Below are 25,613 nucleotides of genomic sequence, written 5' to 3'. Positions count from 1 at the left end.
TGTCATGTGTGGGGCTCCATACTTGGTAGTTAATACCTCCCTCTGCATTCAGCTGTGGTGTAATGATACATGACTAATACACTGGACTCCCTCTGCATTTTAGAGGCATTTATTATCAATGTTCCTTATTCCATGTCAAAGACCATAAAGTGCAAGTGTTAATCACATTGAAATTGTAGTCTTGGAAACAGTGAGAGAAGCATGAAAACATCAGTAAAATACTGATTTGGCTGATTACAAGAACAGCCCTTGTAATTTGTAACTTGCTGTTAGTGTTGCAGCCTAGATTAAAAATTGTAAAAGGTATATTAATAGCACCACTTTGTTATGGTTTCCAGGTTTTTACACATACAATGACAAAACCATTACAAAAAATAAATGATAAAACAGCAGTCATCACCTCGTGAAGGGACAATTTATAAGTAAATGCAAAATCATGCAAAAGCTAATGTTTGTGTGATTTTGCACAGCTCTCTTCAATATGCTCATTAAAGAACATACCACTCTTATTACCACATTCTAACAACATTCAACCTACACTTTCAATGATCCCCCACTTCCATGGCCAATACAACATATACTGTATATTGCCTGTCAAATGTCTTACAAGCCTGACCCCAAAAAGTAAACTGTCTCATATTTTTGTCACCTAATTCTGTTACTGTAATTTGAAAATGTCCAAGACTGAGTACAATGTACTGTAAAAATAAGTGGAGCAAGTATGTTATTTAGATGTACCACATACCTCCACATAATCATACTCTCCAAAGTAGTAGGACTGAAAGCATTATGACATTTTTCATTGATTTAAAGAAAATGACATTTGTATATGCACCTTGTGCTTTCCCCCCCTCCCCCAAAAAAAGCATCTGATTACTCTGATTTGATCTGTCAGTTACACAGAAACAAAGAGTACTGTGCTTATACATGTGCAGTTTTATGTTTGCATGAGGGATGTGGCTGCAGGTTCTTGTGTTCACTTGAACACACATGCACACAAAAAAAGAAAAAGAAGGAAAAAAAAAAAACAGTCCAGGGGATCTTCAGCACTTCCCTTTTTTAGATTCCCATTCCTGAAACAAAAAGCCACATATTAATTTTTTTTTTATTATTATTATAAAGAAAGGTAAATGATACACATGTCTATGGTAATAAAATTGCAGATCTAATAAGCCTGTCGTTTTTCTCTGTGATGGTACAAAATGATATTGAGACTTACCTGGGGATTCTGACAGAATAAGCTTCTACTATAGTCATTAAAATCCAGTTGGAATCTGATTAACTATAATCCCACTGACAGATGCAATACACTGCACTCTTTGCATTGTTTGTTCAGTATAGATAAATAACAGTACAGATACCAGTTTATTTAGCCTGTGTCTGTTTACCTTGGCTTTCTGCATAACATTTCCCTTTGTAGATGCATAGATGGATAGGGGGCGCTTTCGCATTTCAGAGGCACAGTTGACCGGAATTCTGACAGAATAAGCTTCTACTGACTCAGTGTATGGTACCTCGGTTCTCTGGGTCTTCTATAAAATTAGGAGTTGGATCAGTTAAATTTTACATAATTTTGAAGGTAGTGCAGTTTAGACAACATTTGAGTTTTCGTACCTTGCCTAATGGTTTGGTCTCTACAGGTGCCCCTAAAGCTCCTCCAGCCAGAGATTTCTTCAGATTCTCTTTAACCTGAGTGAGTTTAAGCTCCAGGTCCACACGTTCACCTTCCTTTATCTGGCAGCTCTCCTCCAGCTGGGCCACACGCTCCTCAAGTGCCAGCCGTTGTTTATCTGCACCGAAGACACCATTATTGTTACACATCCCACAGGAAAATAAAGCATTAACAGTCATATGAAATGTGCATACAGAAAGACACTATCTTTCTTATTCACTCAAAGTAGTAACAGAAATAAACTTAAAATCTTAAATTCAGCATAAATCCTGTCAACAGAATGAGACCATCTGAGTCTCACCCCAGCTAAATCAGTGGAAATAAAGCCCTGTGACACGTGCTATTGTCTACAACAGAGCTTCTTGGATCACTTGCTTTGCAAGTATACTTCGGAGCACATTGTAAGCTATGGCCAGTAGTTGGAGCTACAGATTCAGTTCCCATAGTGTATCCTAGGAGAAACACACAGACTAGTAACAGCCCAGTAATATCAGAATGTTTCCATCTACAGAAATTTTAAGATTCCCCAACTCTGCCTTCATAAACTACTAAATCAGTGAGCTATACTTAGCCACAAATACAAGAACTTCACATGTATAGTAGGACAGTTGTGATTTGTTGAGATGAAGCCTTATGCCTTAAATTATTTCTTTACCTGTTGCCACCTTCATTCTCTCCTTGGCTTCTCGTTTTTCCTTTCGCAGCAACAACAGTGCATTCCTGATGTGGTCTTTCTCTCTCTCCAGCTCCTCTTTCTCCCTCAGGTAGCGGCGTGCATCCTCCTCAGCCCGTGTTTTCCCATACCTTCCATACTGATTTGCGTCTGAAAGGTAAAAGGCCAGATGTCAGGTTCCAGAGAACTGTGGGAAGATGGAAGAGTGACAATGCTTTTAACACCCTCGTCAAGGCTATAGCAAAGGCACAGGGTGAAGAGAGCTATACATCAAACCCAAATGCCTTATAAAGCTCGGGTTGCATCATTTGCCTGGGCCATGCTGGAGAGGCCTTTGAAGTGACAGTGTGGGAACTTTCTCTGACTGCTTTGAAAACTGGTGAGAACAAGAAGCTGTACGCATGCTTGTTAAAATTCCCTAGGTGTTCAGGCATTTTTGCCCTCTATTGCACCCTCTAGGTTGTCACCCCTTATTGACCAGCTGAAACCTCCAGGGACATACAACAGTACTTTTATAACATAGGAAATGACAAAATGTATACAGTATATAACATGGAACAGCTAAGCAAAAGAATCAGTGAGAATGTGAATGTGTATTCACAAATTTCAAATAGCAATACAGAGCAGTAAATAGATAGTTGGTGTGACTCACTAGAGCCGTGGCGCTTAAGGGAGATCTGTGGCTTGTCCATACTTCTGTCACTACTAGCAGACCGGCGCTTTACTAAATACCCATTCTTCAGCCTCTCATTCTCCTGGTGTATGACAAAACAGAAAAAGAAGATGGTAAATGGTTGCGATTGTAACTGTACCCAAGAGCAGTCTTCAGCAGTCTTCCGAAAAATTAGAAGGGGGCTGTTTCTGTTGAAGGGTTCAGCAGCCATCACATGCATACACATGTACAGGGGAGGTTGAGGGCATATATATGATGCCTGTTCTGTCTTCTTCTCCTATTAATCTTATTTCTTTTTCTTTTCTTGTTTTTGAGAAGTAACTCGTTTCATATTTTGATATGGATGTCTAAGCTGGGCTCTGATGACCCCAAACAGCTGCAGACAAGGATGGACAGTCTAACCCTTCATTGCTAAGCACACACTTCAGAAAGAATCCTCTGTCTCGGAGGATCATGCTCAATATTATACCTAAGAAAGAGATGTACCTGACAGGAGAGCTAATACATAACATTTAGGATAGAAGTGTTAACACTGTGAGTATGTATATATATTTGATTGTTGATGCTTGTTACACACCTCTGTATGCTCATAAGGTACCTCATCGTAAGTCCTCGACTCTGTGGAGGTGGCCCATCTGAACAGAAAAGAAAAATGAATGAATGACTGATTCGAACACATCAGCATTGATTCAGTTCTATTAACTTTTTTTTGGTCACTCACAGAAAAGAGTACCGAGCAGCTGTACGAATATTGGCAATGGTCTCCACATCTACGTAGTCATAGTGCAAACACTCTGGATCAGCAGAAGAACCAGTTTCTGCCAATAGAACTCCAAGCCAACGGCCCATTTCTTCGGAGCAGCTCGCCTGACACACATAATAAATGACTGAGAAATGAGAAAGCAACCTCAGATCTGACTTTGAAATGTACTGAGAGTGAGAGATTTGGTAGTGTACTACTTAATACTGTGTTGTGTAATGTTTTGTTAATTTCTACACTGAAAGTGATAAAATGAGATGGTTCAAATGAAAGTATTTGTGAACTTCGCCTCTGGAAACCCTCTGTACCTCTAATGCTGCCACCTCAGTGCCACCTCTTAGTATTCTGAGGGCGAAGGGGTGCTTGGGCCCAAGGCCTGGCACCACTTCACAGCCGCGTAGGACAATGGAGGTGTGTGGGCTTCGCCATCTATCACCTTTTTCCTGGTGAAGGTGGAGTGAGCCGCATCTTACACGGCACCACTGCTCCTTCCAGCACTGGTTCACCAAAACGCTCAGATAGCCTGCCAGAAACACATAATATATACATCACAGATGTGTATACTAATACAAATTTGTTAATGGTTTTATACTCCATTCTGTTTAGCCAAGATAGTCTGTTGATTTATTAACTGACTGAATGGCATTCCCTCAAAAACTCTATTGCCAGTCCTCTTTAAAGACTTTTAGAATGAGCTGCTGCCATTCTACAGCTTTTTGTGTTGTGTAGTATTTTTAATAAAATGTTTTGACAATGGCCTTGTGTTTCTGCAGGTTCTATGTGTTTATGAGTGTGTGTACTCATGTACACATAGTACCTAAGCGCAAGATTATCCCTAGTTATCCAAGGTCAAGCACAGTGGGTATGCTTGAATGATCACTGAAGAAAATGGGAGAGCCAGTAATACAGCAGATAGCAATAGTGTAACAGGAACAACTGAATCTCACCACAACGAGGGTCCCCGTCAAGTGATTGTGTTCGTGTATCTCCAGGTAGAGGTGGCTTCCTTTTGGAAAAGCTAATGATCCTAGTGATCTTGCGCCCTGCTGCTCTGCTCATCGTCCCTGTTAATTCTGACAGAGCAACCCGCTTGGGCTTACCTAAAATAATGTAAATATACACAGTAGTATTATCAAAGAGGACAAATTTAATGACACTGTATAGTAATTATAATGTATACAGAGCTCTCACTGGGCAAAATGAGATATACACACATCTGACTCAACCACTCAAATTGAAGCAAGTGAATGAATGCCATTCTGAGCTTTAATAGAAGCTATATAATTAAATTACGTAAATGTAGAACTTAAAAATTGAAATGATAGAAGTAAGCTTTAAATGCAGAGTTTTGAAAGAAAGAGCAACTTACCATTCTCCCGGCTATCTCGGCTACATTCTCCACTAGCCATGCTATCTGAATCTGATGCATGTTTCTCACCAGACAATCTCTAGAATACAAAAACAAATTCATTTTAAATACACACTACTTAACATACACTCATCAGGAACAAGCACAAGCAATCTCAAATGTCTCATCTCAATGTCTCTAGACAAATTGTCTTTGCCCGAGAGAGAGACAGTGAAAAAAATGCATGGCTCAAAGCTCCAGTAGTGACTCAGTTGCAGAATTTGTTTACTCACAATGCAAAATAACAGAGCTAGCTTCCATACTTTGACAGTATAGCCCTCAGTGCTACATCAGGCTAAAAGTGCTCTGCTTCATCCTACACTCCCAAACATGTACATAGGGACACAAACACATATCATTCTGCCACCTGCATTAACTCTTTTGGAACACGTTATTTTTAGCTGTCTGAAAACAATTTACTACTCTTAATGTGACACTTCTTAATCAAAGCATATGGTTAGAGTGTTCTGAGCAGTTAGCCTTCCAGACACTCTCACTCTGCACACATACATGCAACATTAACATTAACAGAGACCTAACTGCACACTGAAAGGATGAGGCACATGCTCATATTCTAGGGCACAGGTAAAAATGTTGCATGCTAGATGTAATATTACAAAGTACATGTTTCAGCTGCTATAAACAAGAGTAGATCCTACAGAGAAAAATTGTTTATTAGCATGGTGGGTTCAATGGAATCATCATTTGGAAGAGCAAGGCATTGCATAACTAGGATAAATAACTCTTATAGGACTTCTCTGTTGTTCTTTGGATGTGGATGTTAGCCCGGACTGTGAAAGAATTCAAATATACACTGTATACACCAAAAGCCACATCAAAGCTTATTGAAGTACACTAGATGCCTACCTTGTCCAAGTCTTTTTCTGGCTCTTTTTCTCTTTTTCTGGGGATCATGGGAGATGCTGAGATGTCCAATGCATTCCCCAGACTGCTTACTTCACGCACCACCTATGACCCCACACAGAGAAACAGCACATCAGCAATCTCAGCATATGAATAAGTCTGGCCACATAGGAGGTGTCTCCACCAAAGGAATCCTTTCTTGTGCAATATTATTTCTGGCCTGCACTCAGCATATTAAGCTGTATGTGTATTCTTAACAGACAGTTAAGCACAGTTCTGGTTGTATGACCTGAAAAGACCTTTTTTAATGACAAGAGGAAAAACATGTTTACCCGGAGCCATTTGTCTGCCTGTTCTTTGCTCTGTACAGCCAACACCAGAGCCTCTCCACCTGGCAGAGAGAAGCGAAGCTCGTGCTTCTTCTTTCGCCCATCCTTAGGCACATATATGACATTGCACAGATTAAGTGGCAGATCCATGTAGGGAGACTGGTCTTTGGAGCTTTTGTAGCACTGGGAAGAGAAACCAGCAATGTCACAGTTCAGTAAATAGCCGAATGCATATAAAGCAGAATCCAACACAAAGTCGTGCCAAAATTGCTAGGATAGCTAACAATTAAAAAAAAAAAAAAAAAAAAAATGGTTTTCTTGACTGGTTAGAATTAACCCAAGTAGGCACTACAAGCGATCCTTCATTATTACTGCTAACTGAACTTCTGGGTACTTATTATTATTTTTATATACTGAGGTGGAAAACAACATGTCACCGGGCAAAGCTCAACATAGCCCACCTGAAGTCTGTTCTCACGGATGACTGTGAGTTGTTTGGCCCACTGACCGAAGCGCTTCTTCTTCAGCAGGAAGGCACAGATACGGCAATCCCTCACTGGGGCCATCGAGTTCTCCTCTGAGGGCCACTTGTGGGTTAAACGCTGACCCCTTTCCTCCTCTTCCTCATCATATGACTCATAGGAGCTGCTCAGAGCATCTGAATCATTATCTGCAGATCAAATATGTATAATGAGAAAATAAACTACTACTGATAAAAACATCTGCCAAACTTACGATTGTAAATGTAGTCTTGTGGGAACACTTGTCTGGAGTGAGGGGTAAGATGGTTTGGCTTAAAGGTGGGTGGGAATATAGTGGACATGAAAATTCTATTTTAAATTTCTAAGCCATTCCTGTGCATTGCGAAGGCATATCTCAAAGCAGGGGAGGCTTGTCTGTAAATGTTGCTTGTAAACATTTTCCGACCAACAGCAATAGCATTTTTTCTGCTCATTTCTGCTGGAATTTGAAGGATTATTTCCAGACAACTATGTTTGTTAAATGTCACGCCTGGCCCTGCTAGAATAATGTGGATGTAACAAGGAAATAGGCTAAATGTGCTGCACAAAGTAAAGTAAAAATGAAACCCTGACATTCTGTGCCTTCTGTGTTCTCCTATGGAATAGATCTTTTTTTTTTTTTTACTGAGAGGGAGATGCATCCACAGGTAATCCAAATTACATGAGTTTTTGCGCCGGCGGTTCATGCTGATATTGGGACAGTTGTTGTCGGTGTCTTCATAGTATCCATCCTCAATGGAGTTAGGAGGACTGGAGCTACCTAGAGAAGTTAGGTGGTAAAAGTTACACTCAAAAAAAAGGTCATAAAATGGCGTACTGTGTATATGTAATGGTTCATGAATATAATCAGAAATGGCTACCTAGATTCACCATTAGTTTATGCAGTCTTCGAGAAAACTACATGACTTAAACCATATGACTGATAATGTTTATCTCATTTAAGCAATACTTCTGGGGAAGCAAAACTCACCACGGCTGGTAATGTATTCTGGCACAGTACCAGGGCTGAGTGGCACAGCCTCCTCATAGTAGTCCTCTGGAGGTGGGGTGGTGGGTAGTGGAGGTGCTGAATCTAGTGTAATCTAGACAAAAAGCAAGGGGCAATAAAATATTCTACCATAAGATGTGGCCCCACTCTACTCAGTCAACTTCTTTCATCATTTGTTTGTCTAACAGCTTGAAGTACTGCTGTGAAGAGAGTGCTGTTGGATGATTATTAGTACCACCATGCCTCAGACAATGGCCCACCCCTTCTGAAAAGGCTCGCTTAGCTTTCATATTTTATCAAACCATAATTCTCCTCTAGAAAAATGCTTTAAAAATACAATAAATTGGATATGTATGCAAACATTAATATGTAAACAAAAATAATGTGCAATTTGTGATATTTTCAGCTTAGACATATTGAGGAGCTGTACAGTTTAAAACTAATAATCTGTTATTTTAACACAATATTAGCTCAAACAAATGTAGCGCAACTTTTCTGCAAAACACTAATTTCAAATTAACAGCTTTTGTGTGTGAAGCCTCCCTGTGTGTGAAGAACAGCAGAGAACTTCTTACTGTAATGTATAACAAGGTTACAGTACACTTGTAGAGCACTGTGGATGTTGAACCAATGCTGAACATGCAGAACATTTCAAGATTTGTGCATGTGTACTTCAATTTTGATCTGGAGATTGAAATGGTCATTGTGAAAAAATTTTGTGTTTCTTCGTTTCTGTATTGATTTAGATACATGTTTAGGGTCATTATTCTGTTGAAACTTCAATTACAGCCAAGTCTCAAACCTCTTGGCTGAGGTAACCAGGATTTGCAGGTTAGCAAAATTCATGCTCTCAGGAAAGTATGCTCATGTGTCCATTTCCTGGACATTTTTAAAGTCTTCCAAATGTCTGAATTTTTAATAATTTTTAATTGTTTTAATTTTATTAATTTTAATGTGACTTGTGCAGGTCAGCAGCCATTTCTCTCTTTTGCATTAAAAGCTTTTTGCAACAGTGAAAGGAATTTACATGTGTGCAACTTCATGAGGCTCATGTGTTCTTGAGATAAAAATCATATTACTTTTACAAAAGCAGCTCTGATAATCTTTTTGTTAGAGGAAATGTGAGTAATTGCTCAAATAGATTGCCAAATGTTGGAGCGGATTAAATGAGAAGGTGGCACCTTACAGGTTTAGTTGCAGACTGGTTTGTTTGGGTTGAGACTTTCTTCTTTTCTTCTACTTCAACTTTCAGCTCACTAAGGTTGCAGTCTGTTTAAGCAATACATAAACATTTTTAGTGCATAATAATGGCATCAACAGGGAATGCTGAGCCAAACACATCAATGCTAGTCTTATTTACCAAAGTTCTCAAAAAGGGCTTCCACAAAGCTAGTGCCATTTCTGCAGACAGAGGTGTTCATGTACATGTATTCTGGTCCTGTGACTAAAAAAAAAATAGAAATGAAAATAATAATAATAATAATTGTTAAAAGGAGACAAAAAAAACAACCATTAAGATAACCATAGGAGAATAAATGATCCATTAACATTTTCAGATAATTAACAGACTTAATTGGTACATGGTACTGGGTCACCATTTCTATCAGTGTTACAATAAGTAAGTAAATTAAGGCAGTGACCTGATTGAATGTAAACAAATTTAGATATTTTACAGTTTTCCATCTTCCCACATTTAATCATGCACTGCAAAATATCTTAGCAGGTAAACATCTTGAATATAGGCAAATCCAACTAATATTTCTCTTTATTAGATTGTTTTTAAACAAATAATATTATTAAGCCTATTTCTAGACATTTTACTCGTTTCTAGCTTGAAATTGTCTTATTCTATGGGGAGATAATTTTGCTCATTTCAAGCATTTGTTTCTAGAAAGAAGCAAAATTAACACATTCAAACTCATGTTTAAAAATAATTATAATAATTATCATACACATCTCATCAATTAATTAATTCTGATTAACCCCAAATAAAGATAAGCTGCAGGATTTTCTTGACATCTTCTTGGTTTCATCTGACTGCTGAAGCCATGGTCTGCAAACAGCTTATAAAGAATGTACGGGACCTCACTGTCAAAAGGTATGGATCAGGAGAGGGGTATGTACCAAAAAAAAAAAAAAAAAGAAAACCTTGTGAAGGCCATCATCATCAAGTGGAGAAAATGTGGCACCACAGTAACATTACCAAGAACAGGACATCCCTCCCTTACGAAAGAACAAGATGAAAACTTACCAGGGAGGCTGCCAAGTGACCTACTGCAACATTAAAGGATCTGCAGGAATTTCTGGCAAGTACTCACTTTTATGGTCACTCATTGCAAGGTCACTCCTTGCATGTGACAATCTTTCGCATTCTTCCCAGACATAGATGGGGTACCTATGGGGTGGCTATAGAAGAGCACTTTTTCACGGAAAAAAAAAAAATCATCATCATCCAGGCCCATCTAATTCACCCCAAACAATGTGGCAAAATGTGCTTTGGTCTGATGAGACCAAGGTAGAACCTTTCGGGCATAATTCTAAAAGATATGTTGTTTGATGCAAAAACAAGACAGCTCATCACCCAAAGAACACCATACCCATGGTAAAACATGGTGTTGGCAGCATCATGCTATGGGAATGCTTCTTTTCAGCTGGGACTGAGGTTCCAGTCAATGTAGAGGGAATCATGAATAGCTCCAAATACCAATCTATTTTGGTACAAATCCTGCAGGCCTCTGTTACACAGCCGAAGAAATTTTTCACTTTCCAGCACAATAATGACCCAAAGCACAAATCCAAGTCAATAAATAAACGCCTTCAGAAGAAGATGATCAATCTTCGGAATGGCCCAGTCAGAACACAGATTTAAATCCTATCAAAAACCTGTGCACAGGAGATCCCCTCATAATTTGATAAATCTGGGGCATTTTTGCAAGGAAGAGTGAAATTAAATTGCCGGATCAAGATGTGCTAAGTTGGTAAACTCTTACCCAAAAAGACTGAATGTATTACAAGCAAATGGTGCTTTAACAAAGTGTTAGTTAAGGGGTATGCACACTTATGCAACCAGGTTATTGTAAGTTTTTCCTTTTTGTTAAATTGTCCTAAAATATTATTATTTTGTTGGTTGCTACATCACATTAAAGGACATTTAATGTCCTTTCATTTTTTTTAAAGCACAAAAACTTGCCATTTTAACAGGGGTATATAGACCTTTTATATGAATTACATATCTAGAAATAAGCTAACTGTCTAATATTTGTTATAAAGCTCATACTGAGAAATTAGATAATTTCCCTTTATTCAAGATATCTTCATTGCTGAGATATAATATTTTGTCATGTATATTCTTTTTTTCACCAAGAACTACCTGAGGGCTTCAGCTGTTTCAGGAGGTTCCTCACGGCACATTTCTTCTCCTCGGTAGCAGAGCTCAAGGTCTCATGGTCTAGCAGTTTGAGCAACACATTCAGTTCAGTCACCAAGAGTTCCATCGCTAAGGGGGCAAAGTTCAAGGTAAGAGGTCAACAGACATCAGACTATACAACTGTCTATGTATGTCATAGGTTAATTAGTCTTCAAACATTAAAAGTAAAGTAGTAAGTAAAACAGCTGTCTGTGGAACGTCAGTGACCTTGATTTAATATGCATTAGGCTGTCTAATTTTTAAGTGCTTCCTGTGCTGGAGTGAGTGAGATCAAGATGCACAGTTCAGTGTTAACTTTATATTCTAAAGAGTATCTTCAGTGCTGTCAGTGGAAAGTTAAACGCAAGGTTTAAAAAACACAAATCCGGTATGCTCTGAAGTTCTATGGAGTATGTTTGAAGTTCTCTTTGGTGAGAAAAAAAAATTAAATAATTCAAAACACGTAATCCAAGGCACACTTCCAAAAATCCTTTCCCCACACAGAGACATGCCATCTAACCCAAGACAATCAAACAATCCTAAAAACCATCATGCAGATTGAATTAGGGGACACTGAACTCTCCAGTTTCTTCTACCTTTCCACTATGATATTCAGTGATACATCATTTTGTTTGCAAAAAAGTCCACAGCAGGTACACTTCACTCCTAGCTAGATTTTAGTTACCATTGAAGGAAACAGCTTGGCATGCAATACCCCTGAAATGTTGGAACAAATGCCCAAAGAAAAACCTCCCCAAGAGGTAACCCTTCTGGCAAAAAGCTGGTCATTGTGAATAGATTCTCAGAGCTTTGTTTCAGGAAATAAATACACACAGCCATCACCTCTGGACTCAATAGACATGAGCTCATAATTAAAAGGGTGGCCATAGCACTTGCATGAAATAAAGAATGGGAAGAATCTTGGAAAGAGAGGCCTGATCTGTGTCCATCATGCAGCTGCACACTGACTAATCTATGCTCCCAAATTTCTGAACTCATTAAAAAGGTGAAATACCATACATGATGACAGGACTTAGCAACATGCCTTTATTTTCCCTGGTGTCACTCTCCTAGCACCACTCTGCTGCTGACAATATGGCCATCATATATATATATATATATATATATATATATATATAAAATGAACTTGTGCTTGACATCAGCCTTCTCCAAGGGGGAGGTGAAGAGTTTACAAAAAAAAAACAAAAACACACAAACATATTCTGTTGCATCCACACCCATATGTCCTGAAATAAGGTCACTAAAACTGTAGCAAACATGTTTAGTAAGTTTCTCAGTGCAGAGACCTCATCTACTGCAAAACACTTCTCTCCCTGCCATCATCCCCTTCAGGGTAGACTCCTAGTACTGTGTATGTTTTGCGAATGTGCCTATATCAACGTTTAAACATTCCCATTCTGACTTGTTGACACAAGGCCCCTGTATTCACAAAAAGACTAGTTTAGTTTGACTGCCCTGAAGATGACCTCTTCCAGGAGATATGGCTGAGTAGTAACTTAATGTGCCAACTAGGAGTCTGTGGTTTTTTTTTTTAAGAACTTCTTTTTGAAATATCCCCAAAATATTTTTATTTGTGGCTATGCTTTTTGAGAGAAGGGTTACATTCTGATTACAATGGTTGAATCACATATAGGACAAGCAAAGAGAGATTATTCACGGTTATCATAATATGAAATAAATTTATTAAGGTCAGAAATATTATGTAATGGAAAATCTAACCAGATAGCAGTCTGTCACAGAGACCAAAAAAAGCTGTCAGGTGTCTGTGGACACATTATTCATCATCACTCAAATGGCAACAGAACTCATTTTCAAGTGCCTAGAATAAAGAGACTTTTGAGTCACAAAGATGTCATAGCATGGACTTTAGATAACAGATTTAGATCATCAGGCCTAGGATCACACTTGCCAGATTACACAGACATTCTAAGATCTTCATTTAAAAAAAAAAAGACTCCTCTGTGGCTAGTTACAGCCAGCTTAAAGCAACACCAAAGCAGTGGAGCATATATGATTCCCATAGCTATACTTCTCAGTGGAGGAGATCAAACATACTGAACTCTACTTTATCTTTAGCTGCACCTGTGGAAGGTCGCTTCCCAAGCCAAGCAAAACACAGGCCTGCATGCCCACTCTCCTCCCAATGGCTACACATGTGGTCTTCTCTGATAATATACCACATCAAAAACACTGTACTGTGAACACAGAAACTGACACCGGTGCTTCAAATCAAGTCCAGACAATCTGCAAGGTCTGCTGATAGTACAGGAGTTTGTTGTTTTCTTTCAGACACTCCAGAATGTTCTCCATCTGTTAGTAAGTTCTAAGAGACATATCACAGCTTATTACCTATTTGTCTTTCTCACTCACATTCAAAGAACTTTGTTAACTGAACTGAACAAGCTGTGCTGAGAAATTTGACTTTAGGGCTGGAGGCTGTGTTTCAGGAAGACGTAAGGTGATTTCCCCAAAGCTGAACTAGTGCTTTGGCACTCTCAATCTTGTACAATAGCTGAAAAACCTGGGCACATTCCTCACCTTGCCAAAATCTGTGCTCAAAATCCCCATCTTACAAAAGCAGAGGCAGCAAATCTGAAACAGCAATTCACTTGCTAGTGAGAACCAGAGAGAACAACCCAAGAATGCAGTAAACACCTAGGTGAAATATTTTATGTTTACTGTGCTTAAACATGTATAAATAGTGCCAACTCAAATAGGGTTGCCTCAAGCTATATAGGTAGTTGAAACAGCTTTATACATGAAGCCATTTAGTTACATGCAAGACCCTAACATGTAGTACATCAGTCCTAGTACTGGAAAATAAAATACTGGAATAATGAAACACATACCATTAGCAACCGCTGTAGAGGCAGCCAGACCCACCATCTTCTACCAAACTGAAGAAAGTCACACAATCATCCACAAAGGCACTGTAAATTAACTATTACTTGTAGACAAAAGAACTGCAAACAGGAGTAGCGTCAGACAGTAAATAACTCAATGTAGGTGTGTTGCCATCACCTTTCTTTCTTCCAGTTCCTCCCACTCCCTCTCTCTCTCTGATGCAAAGACGGCTGAGGATAGCTAACAGGGGAATTTACCCTCCCTTTCTGCTCTGATGTATCATCGGGGGAGGGTGTGTGTGTGTGTGTGTTTTTAGGCAGAGGAGGCACCCAATCCCCCATCTGCAATCCTAATGGATCCAGGACGTAGGACAGGCCTTGTGTAAACATACATTCACACCTCCCCCTTAAGCCTAAATAAGAGTTCTGGGATATGCCTGATCAGCTTTGAATTGCCTTTCATTCACACCTTCAATCTGTCCTGGTTTCACACCTATTCGGTATGCCACTATATCCCTGCAGCATTGGGTGGGGGGTGGGGGGTTGTAGGGTGACGGGGGACAAAGTGGGGGTTAGTGGGGGTAGGGGGGTTGGATTATCCATGCCACAATACACACTCAGTTAAATGTAAGGTAATACACAAAGGAGTCATTCTCTTGCCTTGCTCAGGTGAACAGAGGTTAAAGTCTCAATTCCATTCATTGTGTTTTCTCCTTTGGAATGGAGCCGACTGATATGCATGCATAAGCCTCTCTAGCCCACAGACAGAACCTCAAGTCTACCTAGCAGGATTAGACATGCCAAATATTTCAGGGCACACTCATGCACGTGGCTCACCATATGCACACACTAGCCTGCAAACACTCAGATAAGTTCTCTGTATCAGTGGCTCCATCTCTTTACTTTTGAAAGCATGACAGCAGACAGTTCTTTACACAGTTAAATTCTCTTGATGGCATGTTGAGATCTGTCTTGTTGAAGGTACAGATGAGACACTGTAAGATGATGCCAGTATCAGTCAGGCACAGCAGATAACTACCACTCCAGAGCAACTATATTTCTGACTATAAAGACAACAGTTATACACAGTGTAATATATTTAACAGGGCAAATTTCACATGTGGTGGTCTCACATCTCACAGAGAAGAGATAGAACAATCAAACAAAAAGCTTATTATTCCGTTTAAAGAAAGACAAATACAGTATGAACAAATATCTTTGTTGAATCATAAGTTGGTCCATTATGTAAGTCACAACTATTTAGATATTGTTCAACATTATGTGACTCAGTGTTTGTTTAAGAATGTTCAAATGTTTGTGTCTGTTGGAAATATGACTACCAAGTCACCATTATCATGCCAGAGCTTGCAGAGTGACTGAACTCTACACATTACCCCAGCAGACATACACTGAACAGCATTACACTGATGGAGAATTTTGGCCCCTAACCTCATCAGAGATTTCTTCTTAGACACACACAGTCAAAGCGTCACACTGACACAAGGCCTGCTGTAATGAAATCAAAAAAACAATTTGGCCCATGATATGAACCGACAGCTGCAGTCCATCCATATTAAATAGCATAAAATGAAGGCTCAAAGCTCAAAGACTGAGTGTTGGGTTTCTCCACATAATCCCCCATAGCTTTCCCTCATAGTGCATCAGATTTGTGAGATGACACCTTGTTTTACTGCTCCAAAGTCAATAGCTAGAGAAATCTCTCCAACACAAACTTTGGATCTCTCATCTAATATGGATATGCTGTGGCACAATAGATGTTTTGACTGTTGCAGAATATTTGCTTTGCCCCCTAATCTGATGTGTGCCTTCATATGTTGGACACAACAAAGCAGTCCTAACAGTCAATATCACGTCATGTGACGTCCAGCAGGATTCTAGGATTCTTAGTCACTTTTTACTTAAAGGATTATCAGGAACATCACTGTGACTCATCCACGTAACATAAAGCAACAGTGTTGTTTTCAAGATGGGACTGATATTAAGGTCAGACTGGCTAGATAGACTGATAGCGTTTTGTTGTAACTGTGAAAGCAATCCTCTCCTAACTGTACAAGAGCTCCTTCTGAATTCATATCAACAGCATCCAAAGTTCCATGGGACTGAGAGCCAAGCCCATGTATAACTCTAGAGCAGCTGACGTAACACTGTGATTCCCAAAGAGAAATTAGAAAAATAAAACTTTATTATTTAGATATTTTGACATAACATTTTCATGGGGAAACCTCTGAACTGAGGAGATGTTATTTGTAGGGCTCTAAGGGTTTTGTTATATTTTTCCAAAATTTTCATTTAATTATTTCTCAGGTTTTGCTTTTCCAGATTTTTTTCTGTGAGGTTGAATAAATTATCAGCCACATAACCGTAGTATCACAGGGTGAATAATCAAAACAGCATTAAACTTGAATATGTTCTCCGGTTTCCTTCCATCTCCCAAACACGTGCAGGTAGGTGGATTGGCTGTAGGTGTGAATGAGTGTAGGCTACATATATGGCATTTGGCAGACACCTTTATTCAGAGTGATTTACGTTTATCTCATTTATACAACTGAGCATTTGAGGGTGAAGGTCCGCTTGGCAGTGCTGGGATTGGAACTCACAACCTTCTGTCTACCACTACCAAGTCAAAGTCCAGACCACAACCCCACTGAGGTGCTGTGGCGGGAGCTTAAGTGAGCTGTGCATAAACAAATGCCCACAAACATCAATGAACTGAAGGAATGTTGTAATGTTGTGGGCCAAAATTTCTCCAAAATGAGACTGATAACCTCCTACAGAAATCCTTTACTTCAAGTTATTGTTGCTTTAGGTGGTTCTATATGTAACTGAATAGGGTGTAGTTATTTTTTCCCACCTGGTTTCTGAATGTTGGTTTACTTTTTGGGTAAAAATTGACTACATATTGATACATGTTGTGTTTTTTTGTTGTCACCTGAGGTTATTTGTCTGTTTATGTAAGTTGGTGAGGACCACACAATTGTTATTCATGCCCTGATAAATAAAAGCATAGAGCTGAAGGAGGGTGTGCTTTCATTTTCCCATGACTGTATAACCTTAAGCTGTGCATATAAACCAGCATCACTTCTACACGTTGATAACTACTACACATTAACACGAGTAGACTCCGTGCTGACTGGCTCACTCACACATTTTAGAGAGTTTTCTGTCTGCAGCACTGAGATTAACCCTGACGGTGACGTACATTTGCCCTTTTACATCTGTATGCAGTGTCACCAGAATAATGACTATATAATGGGGACAATATATCCATAACTCCCCTTACCTCTACCTCATAAAGCACACACAGGCACATGCACACACAGAGACACGCAGAAAGGCAGCAGGTGAGTATGTGCAAAGGCTTATATAGGTCTCTGGGTGCATCCTTAACTGTATTAAAGTTTGTGGAAATTACCCGTCACTCCTGCTGCTTTATGATGGATGAGAACATGCTTCAGGTTAACAAAGTAAAGCAATATGCACAGGCAGTATAGAGGATGGAAAACAGAGAAACATGGGGAAAATTTACACTTTTCACTGTGAATTAGGTTAGCTGTGTAGGCTGCGTAACTGCTCTAATGTGGCTTCTTTAGCCTAAAGCTGAAGAAAACTGAAGACTCTAGGAAGAGGATTTAGCCAATGAGGGCGGTTACTGAGGCTTACTACTAGTAGGAGGTGTCCTTGGTGTTGGGGATGTTCATCACATCTACACATGCACTGTGGAAGAGTTATGAACTTGATACTCCCACTCACCTGTTTAAGCATTAATTAGCTTTGAAGGCCAACATTTGCCCAGCAGGGTGCAAGAAGCTTTGATCTTTTTCCTCTTTCTCATTGCAGCTTGAGGCTCTACAACTACCGGAACTTTATTATGCTGCAGTACTATACAGTACAGTATAGATACAGTATAGATACAGTACTCTTCCTCATGGGTCTTGATCAGTATGAACACCCTCAAACCAGAAGTTTGTAAAAACCTGGGGGCATAAGCAGTTGTCAAGGGCACAAGATTACAAGATAAACTTAAAAAAAAAATCATACCTATGGTTCAAGCATGTAAGCAAACATAATTCTTCTGGTAGTCATTAGCTCTTCATTATTCAGCCACTAGAGGGGGTCTCAGTAGTAGTCTTCCTGATTAAGTAGTAATCCCATAGAACAAATACAACACTTGTCCATGTCACACACAAAAGCATAAAAGACACCTGCATTTTTCAGTAAGATTTATTTTTTAAAATACATGCAAGTCACAAACCTTGTCTTGGGTCAGTGTTCAAGGGCAATTATCCGGGATCCCCTAAGACCACTACCACACCACAAAATGATTAGATTTCAGTGTGGTACGATTCTCGCACACACTCTGTCAGAAAGTGTTGCACAGTGAAATGCAATGCAGCATGGTTGATAGCTTCTAAATGGATTACATTCACTTATATACCACTGTACTGTTGAATTCTTGATTCTGATTGTTCAGGTGGTGTTGATTTTCTATAATTATCTATAACAGCAGCTCATAACAGCAGTTCTAAATGTGCTCATACCTATGTTATCATGCTTTAATAACTTACACAGAGACTCCACATAAACAACTTAAAAAGTATATAATTCTTGATACGGTGAAGTTTTCTATAAGGACATGTTCATGTAACATTTATGGAAGGAGTCTCCACTGTCAGCATTTTACAGTCAGAGGTAAAGCTTTTCCTTTAAGTTTCTTGGTAACATGACAAGCTCCATGTTTTTGTCTTATTAACTTCAAGGAAAAAAGAGAGGCTGGTGAAGGAACAGTTGTTTATAGCTGCTATAAAGTGATAACAGGAACTAACTCAAAAGCTGGTCAAGGCAGGGGTCTTATCACAGTCTTTCTGCATGTCTCTCCAGTAATGAAGTTTGAGAAGAGTGGGAATCCCCACAAGGATGACGTATGGGTCGTATGCATCTGGAGAGCTGAAGAGCTGCAGGAATCAGTGAAAATATCGTTTTCTTTATTTCATACCCATATTGTTGTTGCTGGTAAACTGTATTTTTTCTGCCTATGCATTTACATATTTTAATGGACCAAATTGTACATACAAAATGTACCATTGTTTATCATGCCAATTAAAATACTTTGAAATCAAAACAGTCAGTGGATTAAGGTAGCGTCATCCCTAATACAGTATTGTGAGAGCTTTTATTCAAGCTTTTATAGCTGATGGCTGGTGATGAAAGAGTATGGAAATTAGGGATGCTGGCACTGGTGCCCTTAGGCTACAGAGGTTAGTGACCTATCACCAGCTAAGCCAGCACCCCTTAGCCATCTTTTACAGTCTCCCCCAATATAACATGATGAGGGTGAGTCAGCTATCCCTAGACAAAAAGAGCCTTCATTCTGTCAGCCTAATTAATTTTTCATATTGTCCAAAAACCCTATGATTTCACTCTGCAACTATGCCTTCTATTAGCCCTTGCGTCTTCCACTGTGAAGAACTTCAGTGTTCCACTGACAGTGTTAAGACTGTGCAGAGCCATTTGACATTGTGGCTGCACAAAGACTAGAGGTTTTGTCTGGGAAGATACATGGAAAAGATGTCAATGGGAGTGTTTGTGCAGCAAAGTCAGAGAAAGCAGAATTCCCCTCACTAGGGTGCAGTCCTGACCCTTACCCTCTCCTAATATATCAGCTCAGAGAGGAAACTTCAGCTGAGAAGAAATGTCTAGAAAGTGTACAGGCTCCACGTTTTAACAACACCACAGCAGCTATCCACTGAGCCATTTACTTCACAGAAAGATTCATAAATCACATCTGTAGTTCATAAAAGACTCACAGTTACCAGGCACTTATATAGTCAGCATGTTTCCTCAAGCCTCACCTTCAAATACACCCTCAAAAATCAGGTTTAAGTGGATTATTGTTCCTCAGTGTAGCCTTACATATCAGTCCGTCTGAAGCAGCACTGATAAATCACATGAGATATGCTGACCCTCCCTGCAGCTGCAGGGCTATTGTGGACTTAATTATCCAGTCAGGCTGAACAAGACTTCGAGGCAAGAGCATAACCTGAAATAAAAATTGTTGACCAAGTGCTGATGTTTGCAGTCCACCACACTCTTGGCTTGCCCCAAGCTGCCAGCTGGAGCTTCTCTTTATTGTCAGGTCTTGGGTAGAGTATCACTGTGGCAACCCGCAGACACAACAAAACCTAAGTGTGTGAGTGTTAGCACAACTAAAACTTACTGAAGGTGTGGTTAGGGTCTTAAACACTGGCACAGTTGGCATGTGTTTTAAAGCTGTCACAAGCAAAACAGAAGGTATAGACAGTATAGCACAGTTAGCACAAAATAAAACAAGGCTGTTTCAAGATAAATCCATGTCATAATCTCAGAATTAAAAACAACCAATGGTAGGATTCAACCAACTTTTGACTTATCTAAATCCCTCTATTAATTCAAGTGTTGTAAGGCCAAAAGCCAGAGCAAATAAAGTGCTTTGTGCTGACCTGCAGCCCTGACATGCTTGCACAATAGTGGCAGGCCCAGTCTTGCAGATAGTTCAAGACAGAAAACACTCTTTTAGTGCTACATTCTATAAAACACGGGGCATTCAATCACTCCATAGTCAAATAAATGATAGTAGATTGGACAGTGAAGTACTATTCGTCACATTTCATTCATGTGTCATTAGGACATTTACAAGACAGGAGATCTTTGTTCTTAACACACATAAGCTCTTCCATATGCTGAAAGGGAAAGACCAAGGAAACAATAAAATATGTTTCAGATCTGCTTTTTCAAATAAAAAGACAACCCCACACATGAAATAGCTCCATAGGGATAGCTGTTCCCCTTTACGCCTACCTGATACACTCATCTAAGACATCATGAACTGCACATGCTGTTATCTATCCTGCTTGGTTATTTGCTATCATTGTTAATGAGTCATAACAATTTTTTTTTTTTTTTTACTAGAAAAGTAAAACAAAAAAAGATAAGATATATGCAGTGACCTTACTGTTAATGATGAGTGCAAAAGAGTTCAACTCAAATCAACTCACCTGAAACAAAACACAAGTAGAACTAACTAAATCTGACAGGCTATTTAAAAACAAGAAAAAGAGGAAATGGGCCCCAATTCCCATGAAAATAATCAATTTGGCAGCAGGATTGTTTAGAAATAGAGGCTAGAACAACATGCATGCTCCCCTGGAGACTTTTCTTTCTCTCTCTCTCTAGTGTTTGTATAAACAGACTCACTCTATAAAAGAAAATGAATTAGCCAGTGTGTTTAGTTGCCCTAGGATGATAAAAAAAAGTGCCTTAGCCCTTCTTATCCTTTCCTCTCCCAGATTTGACTTGGTGAATTAATTGAATTAGTTGGTGACAACTAATTTGGGAGAAAATAAGGTTTGAAAACTCCAAACACTGAAAGGTTTAATGTGGTGATGTTTAATGATCCTTTTTGTAGCCAACAGCAGATAGAAGATATCTTTTGTCAATTTTCTTTTTTTACAGGGTGATTAATCATCCTTGCCCAATCTCTGGTTAAGTTTTAGTGACAGAGTGAGTGAGTTGCTTTATGCAGAAATGCATAACGCCTAAGGAACCACATTGTCTTTAAGAGACCTTACAAGGAGGAAAAACACTTCACTTATCATCTGCTCCTGGAAGTGCAGAAACAAAACAGCAACATTTTGCCATTCCTGTGCAGAGCACTGTGCCAAGAAAGCAGCTACCAAAACAAAGTACTTCCAGGGGATTTAAAATATACAAACCATTCCCATGTGGTGTCTTGTTAGAAGTGCCCTTTTCACAAAGACATGCTTTTGTCATTATAAACAAAAGTGTGGAATGTGGAAGCCCTACCTCAGATCAAGAGTTTGGGGGAAACTGAAAAGTGAGTCCATCTGAGAGCTGCTTAACCACTCACCCACCCACCCAAGCAGGTTTGTTGTACAGGTGTATTGACTCAGGTGGACTTGAAGCAGAACCTGTGAATGAAATGGCTCCTGAGGGCCTCCTCCATTTAAGGGTCCTAGTTAGTTGCACACCTCACCCTGCAGTGGTGCCTCTGGCCACAGAAAAGCTGAGCACACAGACTGCACCATATTTCTATTCTAAAGTAACACAAGTTTTTAATGTTAGACACATTGGAATAACATTTTTCAACTAAAGGCAAACTGGGTTCCCCACTTCCCTTAAAGAGCCGGAATCCAGTAGCGTGTAGTGACACGACACGACACAACAACAACAACAACAACAACAACAACACCTTAATGAATCTGTGCTTCCTGAGTGTTTTCCTGAGAGCCCAAACCACCTGTTCGAAAGACTTTGCAAATGCAACCATAAATCACGCCCTGTGTGGCAGGTTAACTAGGATAGCTACAGGCTACTCACATTTCTCGCTGTTTGCCTCCATGTGTGGACCGTCATCTAAAAACCCTTGACTTTTCCAACGTGAGCATTTTCCTCCGCGTGCGCAGCCTCTGTGACAGAACCAGCCTTCTACAGCTCAAACATTCCCAAAGAAGATGCGCGGAGCTTCCCCTCACCGTGGCTCCTGGGTCCTAGTGCAGAGTATTGGCCGGTTTAAACACCACCGAGCGCCTTTTTATTAGAAACTAATACGAATATTTATTCATCTTCACTTATATTACACATACGTCCCTTAGCTTAATTTCGCGCAACAACATTCATCAGTAATTATGTAGACATCTTTCATTTTTTCTTTTCAGAAAAAAGCATGAATCCTAGCTTTGATCCTGTATTTTTCGTGATGTTGACCTATTATACAAGCTTTTATAAGCATTAGTCTATTGAGTTTGACAATACATATTCTACCAAATTAAAGCCATGATCAGAGCCTCTGATATACATTCACCTGTACACCTGCTCATTCATGCAATTAATCCAATCAGCCATTCATGTGACAGCAGTACAATGCATAAAATCATGCAGATAGGTGAAGAAAAGTGAAGCGTTTCAGTTACTGCACCAAAATGGGGTAAATGTGATCTTAGTAATTTGGTGTCAGATGGACTGGTTTGAGTATTTCAGAAATGGCTGTTCTCCTGGGATTTTCACACACAGCAGTCTCTAGAGTTTACACAGAATAGTGCAGAACACAACAAAACAAGAGAGTAGGAGTTCTGCAGGCAGAAGACTCCTTGCTCATAAGAGGTCAGGTATCCTGTCCTCCAAAGCTAGGATCTTGTTCATTTCTACCTCAGTGAGTGTGCTTTCTTCAATATTACAAGCATTATAGTTTTATGAACTCGTCAGGGCTAAGTAGCATCCGTTCAGACTGCCCTGCATTTGGCTAGACACTTACTGTTCTTGTATGCAGATGTTCATCTTTATGGGCTCCAAGGAGTTGCACGTTTTTCTCCACAGAGTTGGTGGCTTTGCCTGCATGGAGTATTTTCTAGTCACTGTGCAGTGAGAGGAATATACTGCTTATTTATTTTCCAACTGAGTCGGTTCCACATGAATATTCCACATAACCTACCCACCAATGAGTTGCAGAGCTTGTGGCTAGTTTGATGCTAGCATTGTTGAGTTGCACTCCATAAACATATTATGAACTGTCTGTTGCTGATCCTGCTAATTTAACTGGATTCCATGTTTGCGTCTCCTTGTTTTGGAGGGGTATTCCCACTGGAGAGTGGAAACACAACATACTTTTTTCTTTATACTTGAGTCAGTCTTCTTCATAATTCACTTTATATTGAATGGGTAGCCACAAATAATCATGCTACAAGACCTGTGCTCAAGCAGTCTGAATGTGTATGAAGAACCTCAGAAAACAGTCAGAATTATTCTCCAGATGAATCAACAACTTCGCAGCAGACACGGCTCAGCTGAAATCAATGATCCAGGATCTTAGACTATGCAACTCAAGGATGTACTGCTCAGTGGCCAGTCATCTTTCTCATCCCTTATCAGAGGAGGCCTAGGATGCTATTTCTATGCCTGCTTCTGGGAGTTGTTCCAGGCTAATAATCATAGGTGGTTCTAGACCCTATCACTCATCTAATTCCACCTAAATTGTTCAGCCAATAATTCTCTAACTTAATAAATTTCCTTTAATATTGTAATCCTTTTTATAAGCATGAAAGCTGACAAAAGCAGCAGTGCAGTAGTAAGTAATTTGCAAACTGTCCCCAGACTCCTCTCCTCCATTTTGTGATTACTTGGTTTAAACCAAAGCACCTGGCACAGAGGTTTCCAGAATCTAGGACATAGTGAGGGCATGACAGAAACATCACATATGAAGATACGGAGGAGAAAAACTCATCCAGGTCATTCTTTTTTTTCTACTTTTACTATTGTTGGAACCTGGTGGATTCCTCCCCAATCACATATGCTATCCAAAAGAGACGTTGGGATTTGAGCTGGGTAATCTTTGTGGGACTGACCCCCCAAGAATCTAGCAGTCCAGGAAACACTTATGAATGGAAGCGCCTCTAGCATTGCCTGATTCCTAGGATTTTTACTTTTCTTCAGTAACTGCTAAACAGCAGTAATCCCCCATCGACCCAACAGGTGCTAGCAATCACTTTAGATAACGGAGATGGTAAGTTGCATGCTCTTGCAGTAAACTCTCCTTGCATGCATCATTGATCAGATGACTCGGGAATGAATTTGTGACTACATCTGCGATTCCTATACCCAAGAAACTTTGTGAATCAGTCTACTGACCTTGCAACCTTTAATGATAGTGATTCGGCAGATTATTCCTTGCTTTGCGCAGTATATGCACTATGGTGTTATTTGGACAGGCTGGCAGACATCCAATCCTCAGACCAACTGTTTATTTGCTGTAGATGTTATAAAAATGGGTAGGATGATCTCAGAAGAGGGTGCTCCATTCAAGCACATGCTAATAAGAGTAGTTAAAACCTAACTTAGAGATCTATGCTGAGGTGTTTTTTTTAGAAGACTGTATTATAAACTTATGTTTCACTTCAGGTGGATTTTTTAAGAATGTATATTTTTCATTTGTAATTATAAGAAATCCTGTGTTAGGGTTTAGTTTAGTATTGAGTGCTGGAAAACAAAAATAAAGAAGGGTCTTCTTTCCCTGAAATTACCTTATAGCCTATAAATTAACTTACACTGTTTCCAAATGGACTCTTCATAATGCAAATGACCTTTATTAATGCTGCCAGTGGTTATATTAATTAACAGACCTTAATAACATTAATCCTTAACTATTACCATTATTAAGTAAAGAATAAAACAAGATCGGACATGCAGTTATAGGAAAATAATCAATGATGGGGTTGTGTAATAATAACAGTCAGAGGTAAAGCTGTTCCTTTAAGTTTTCCCCACAGGAGAAGCTTCAGTAATCAACTTTGGGTAGTAACTTTTGGGGTGGCATCACACCAGCTGGTCGTTTCCTATAACAGCACCCTCTGTTGTGTTTTACTCCTTACGTCCTTAAGCATTAGTT

The 25,613-nt window shown here is 39.5% G+C and overlaps 1 protein-coding gene across 7 annotated transcripts; it reads right to left on the bottom strand.

Moving 5' to 3' along the window:
* Positions 1-93: 93 nt before the first annotated feature.
* On the bottom strand, positions 94-23,787 carry afap1l1a (actin filament associated protein 1-like 1a). Of its 7 annotated transcripts, none has more exons than XM_026917387.3 (20): positions 14,337-14,574; positions 14,165-14,212; positions 11,259-11,384; positions 9,249-9,332; positions 9,075-9,157; positions 7,871-7,982; positions 7,562-7,660; positions 6,841-7,049; positions 6,383-6,562; positions 6,054-6,155; positions 5,148-5,226; positions 4,726-4,878; positions 4,087-4,301; positions 3,740-3,885; positions 3,596-3,653; positions 2,998-3,100; positions 2,328-2,495; positions 1,615-1,790; positions 1,389-1,532; positions 94-1,073 (listed from the first exon to the last, which is right to left on the bottom strand). In XM_026917387.3, exons 2-20 carry the CDS (start codon positions 14,199-14,201, stop codon positions 1,044-1,046), a joined length of 2,304 nt encoding a protein of 767 aa, XP_026773188.2. In that variant the 5' UTR covers positions 14,202-14,212; positions 14,337-14,574; the 3' UTR covers positions 94-1,043. The 7 variants fall into 7 exon arrangements, 6 of the variants coding, with proteins under 6 accessions (XP_026773188.2, XP_034161674.1, XP_053091282.1 ...); XM_034305783.2 differs by having other exon boundaries at positions 14,165-14,201; XM_053235307.1 differs by adding an exon at positions 13,854-13,907 and having other exon boundaries at positions 14,165-14,573.
* Between the last annotated feature and the right edge of the window lie 1,826 nt (positions 23,788-25,613).

The sequence above is a fragment of the Pangasianodon hypophthalmus genome, chromosome 7 (genome assembly GCF_027358585.1).
Source record: "Pangasianodon hypophthalmus isolate fPanHyp1 chromosome 7, fPanHyp1.pri, whole genome shotgun sequence".
NCBI classification, from domain to species: Eukaryota; Metazoa; Chordata; class Actinopteri; order Siluriformes; family Pangasiidae; genus Pangasianodon; species Pangasianodon hypophthalmus.
This window is presented reverse-complemented; position numbering and strand designations above follow the sequence as displayed.

Coding starts and splice junctions, on each gene's coding strand:
- afap1l1a (XM_026917387.3), bottom strand. CDS start 14,201: ATGGTGGGTCTGGCTGCCTCTACAGCGGTTGCTAATG. Junction 3,101..3,595: donor TACCTTATGAGCATACAGAG/GTGTGTAACAAG, acceptor GTCATACACCAG/GAGAATGAGAGGCTGAAGAA. Junction 1,074..1,388: donor ATGTTATGCAGAAAGCCAAG/GTAAACAGACAC, acceptor TTTTTGTTTCAG/GAATGGGAATCTAAAAAAGG.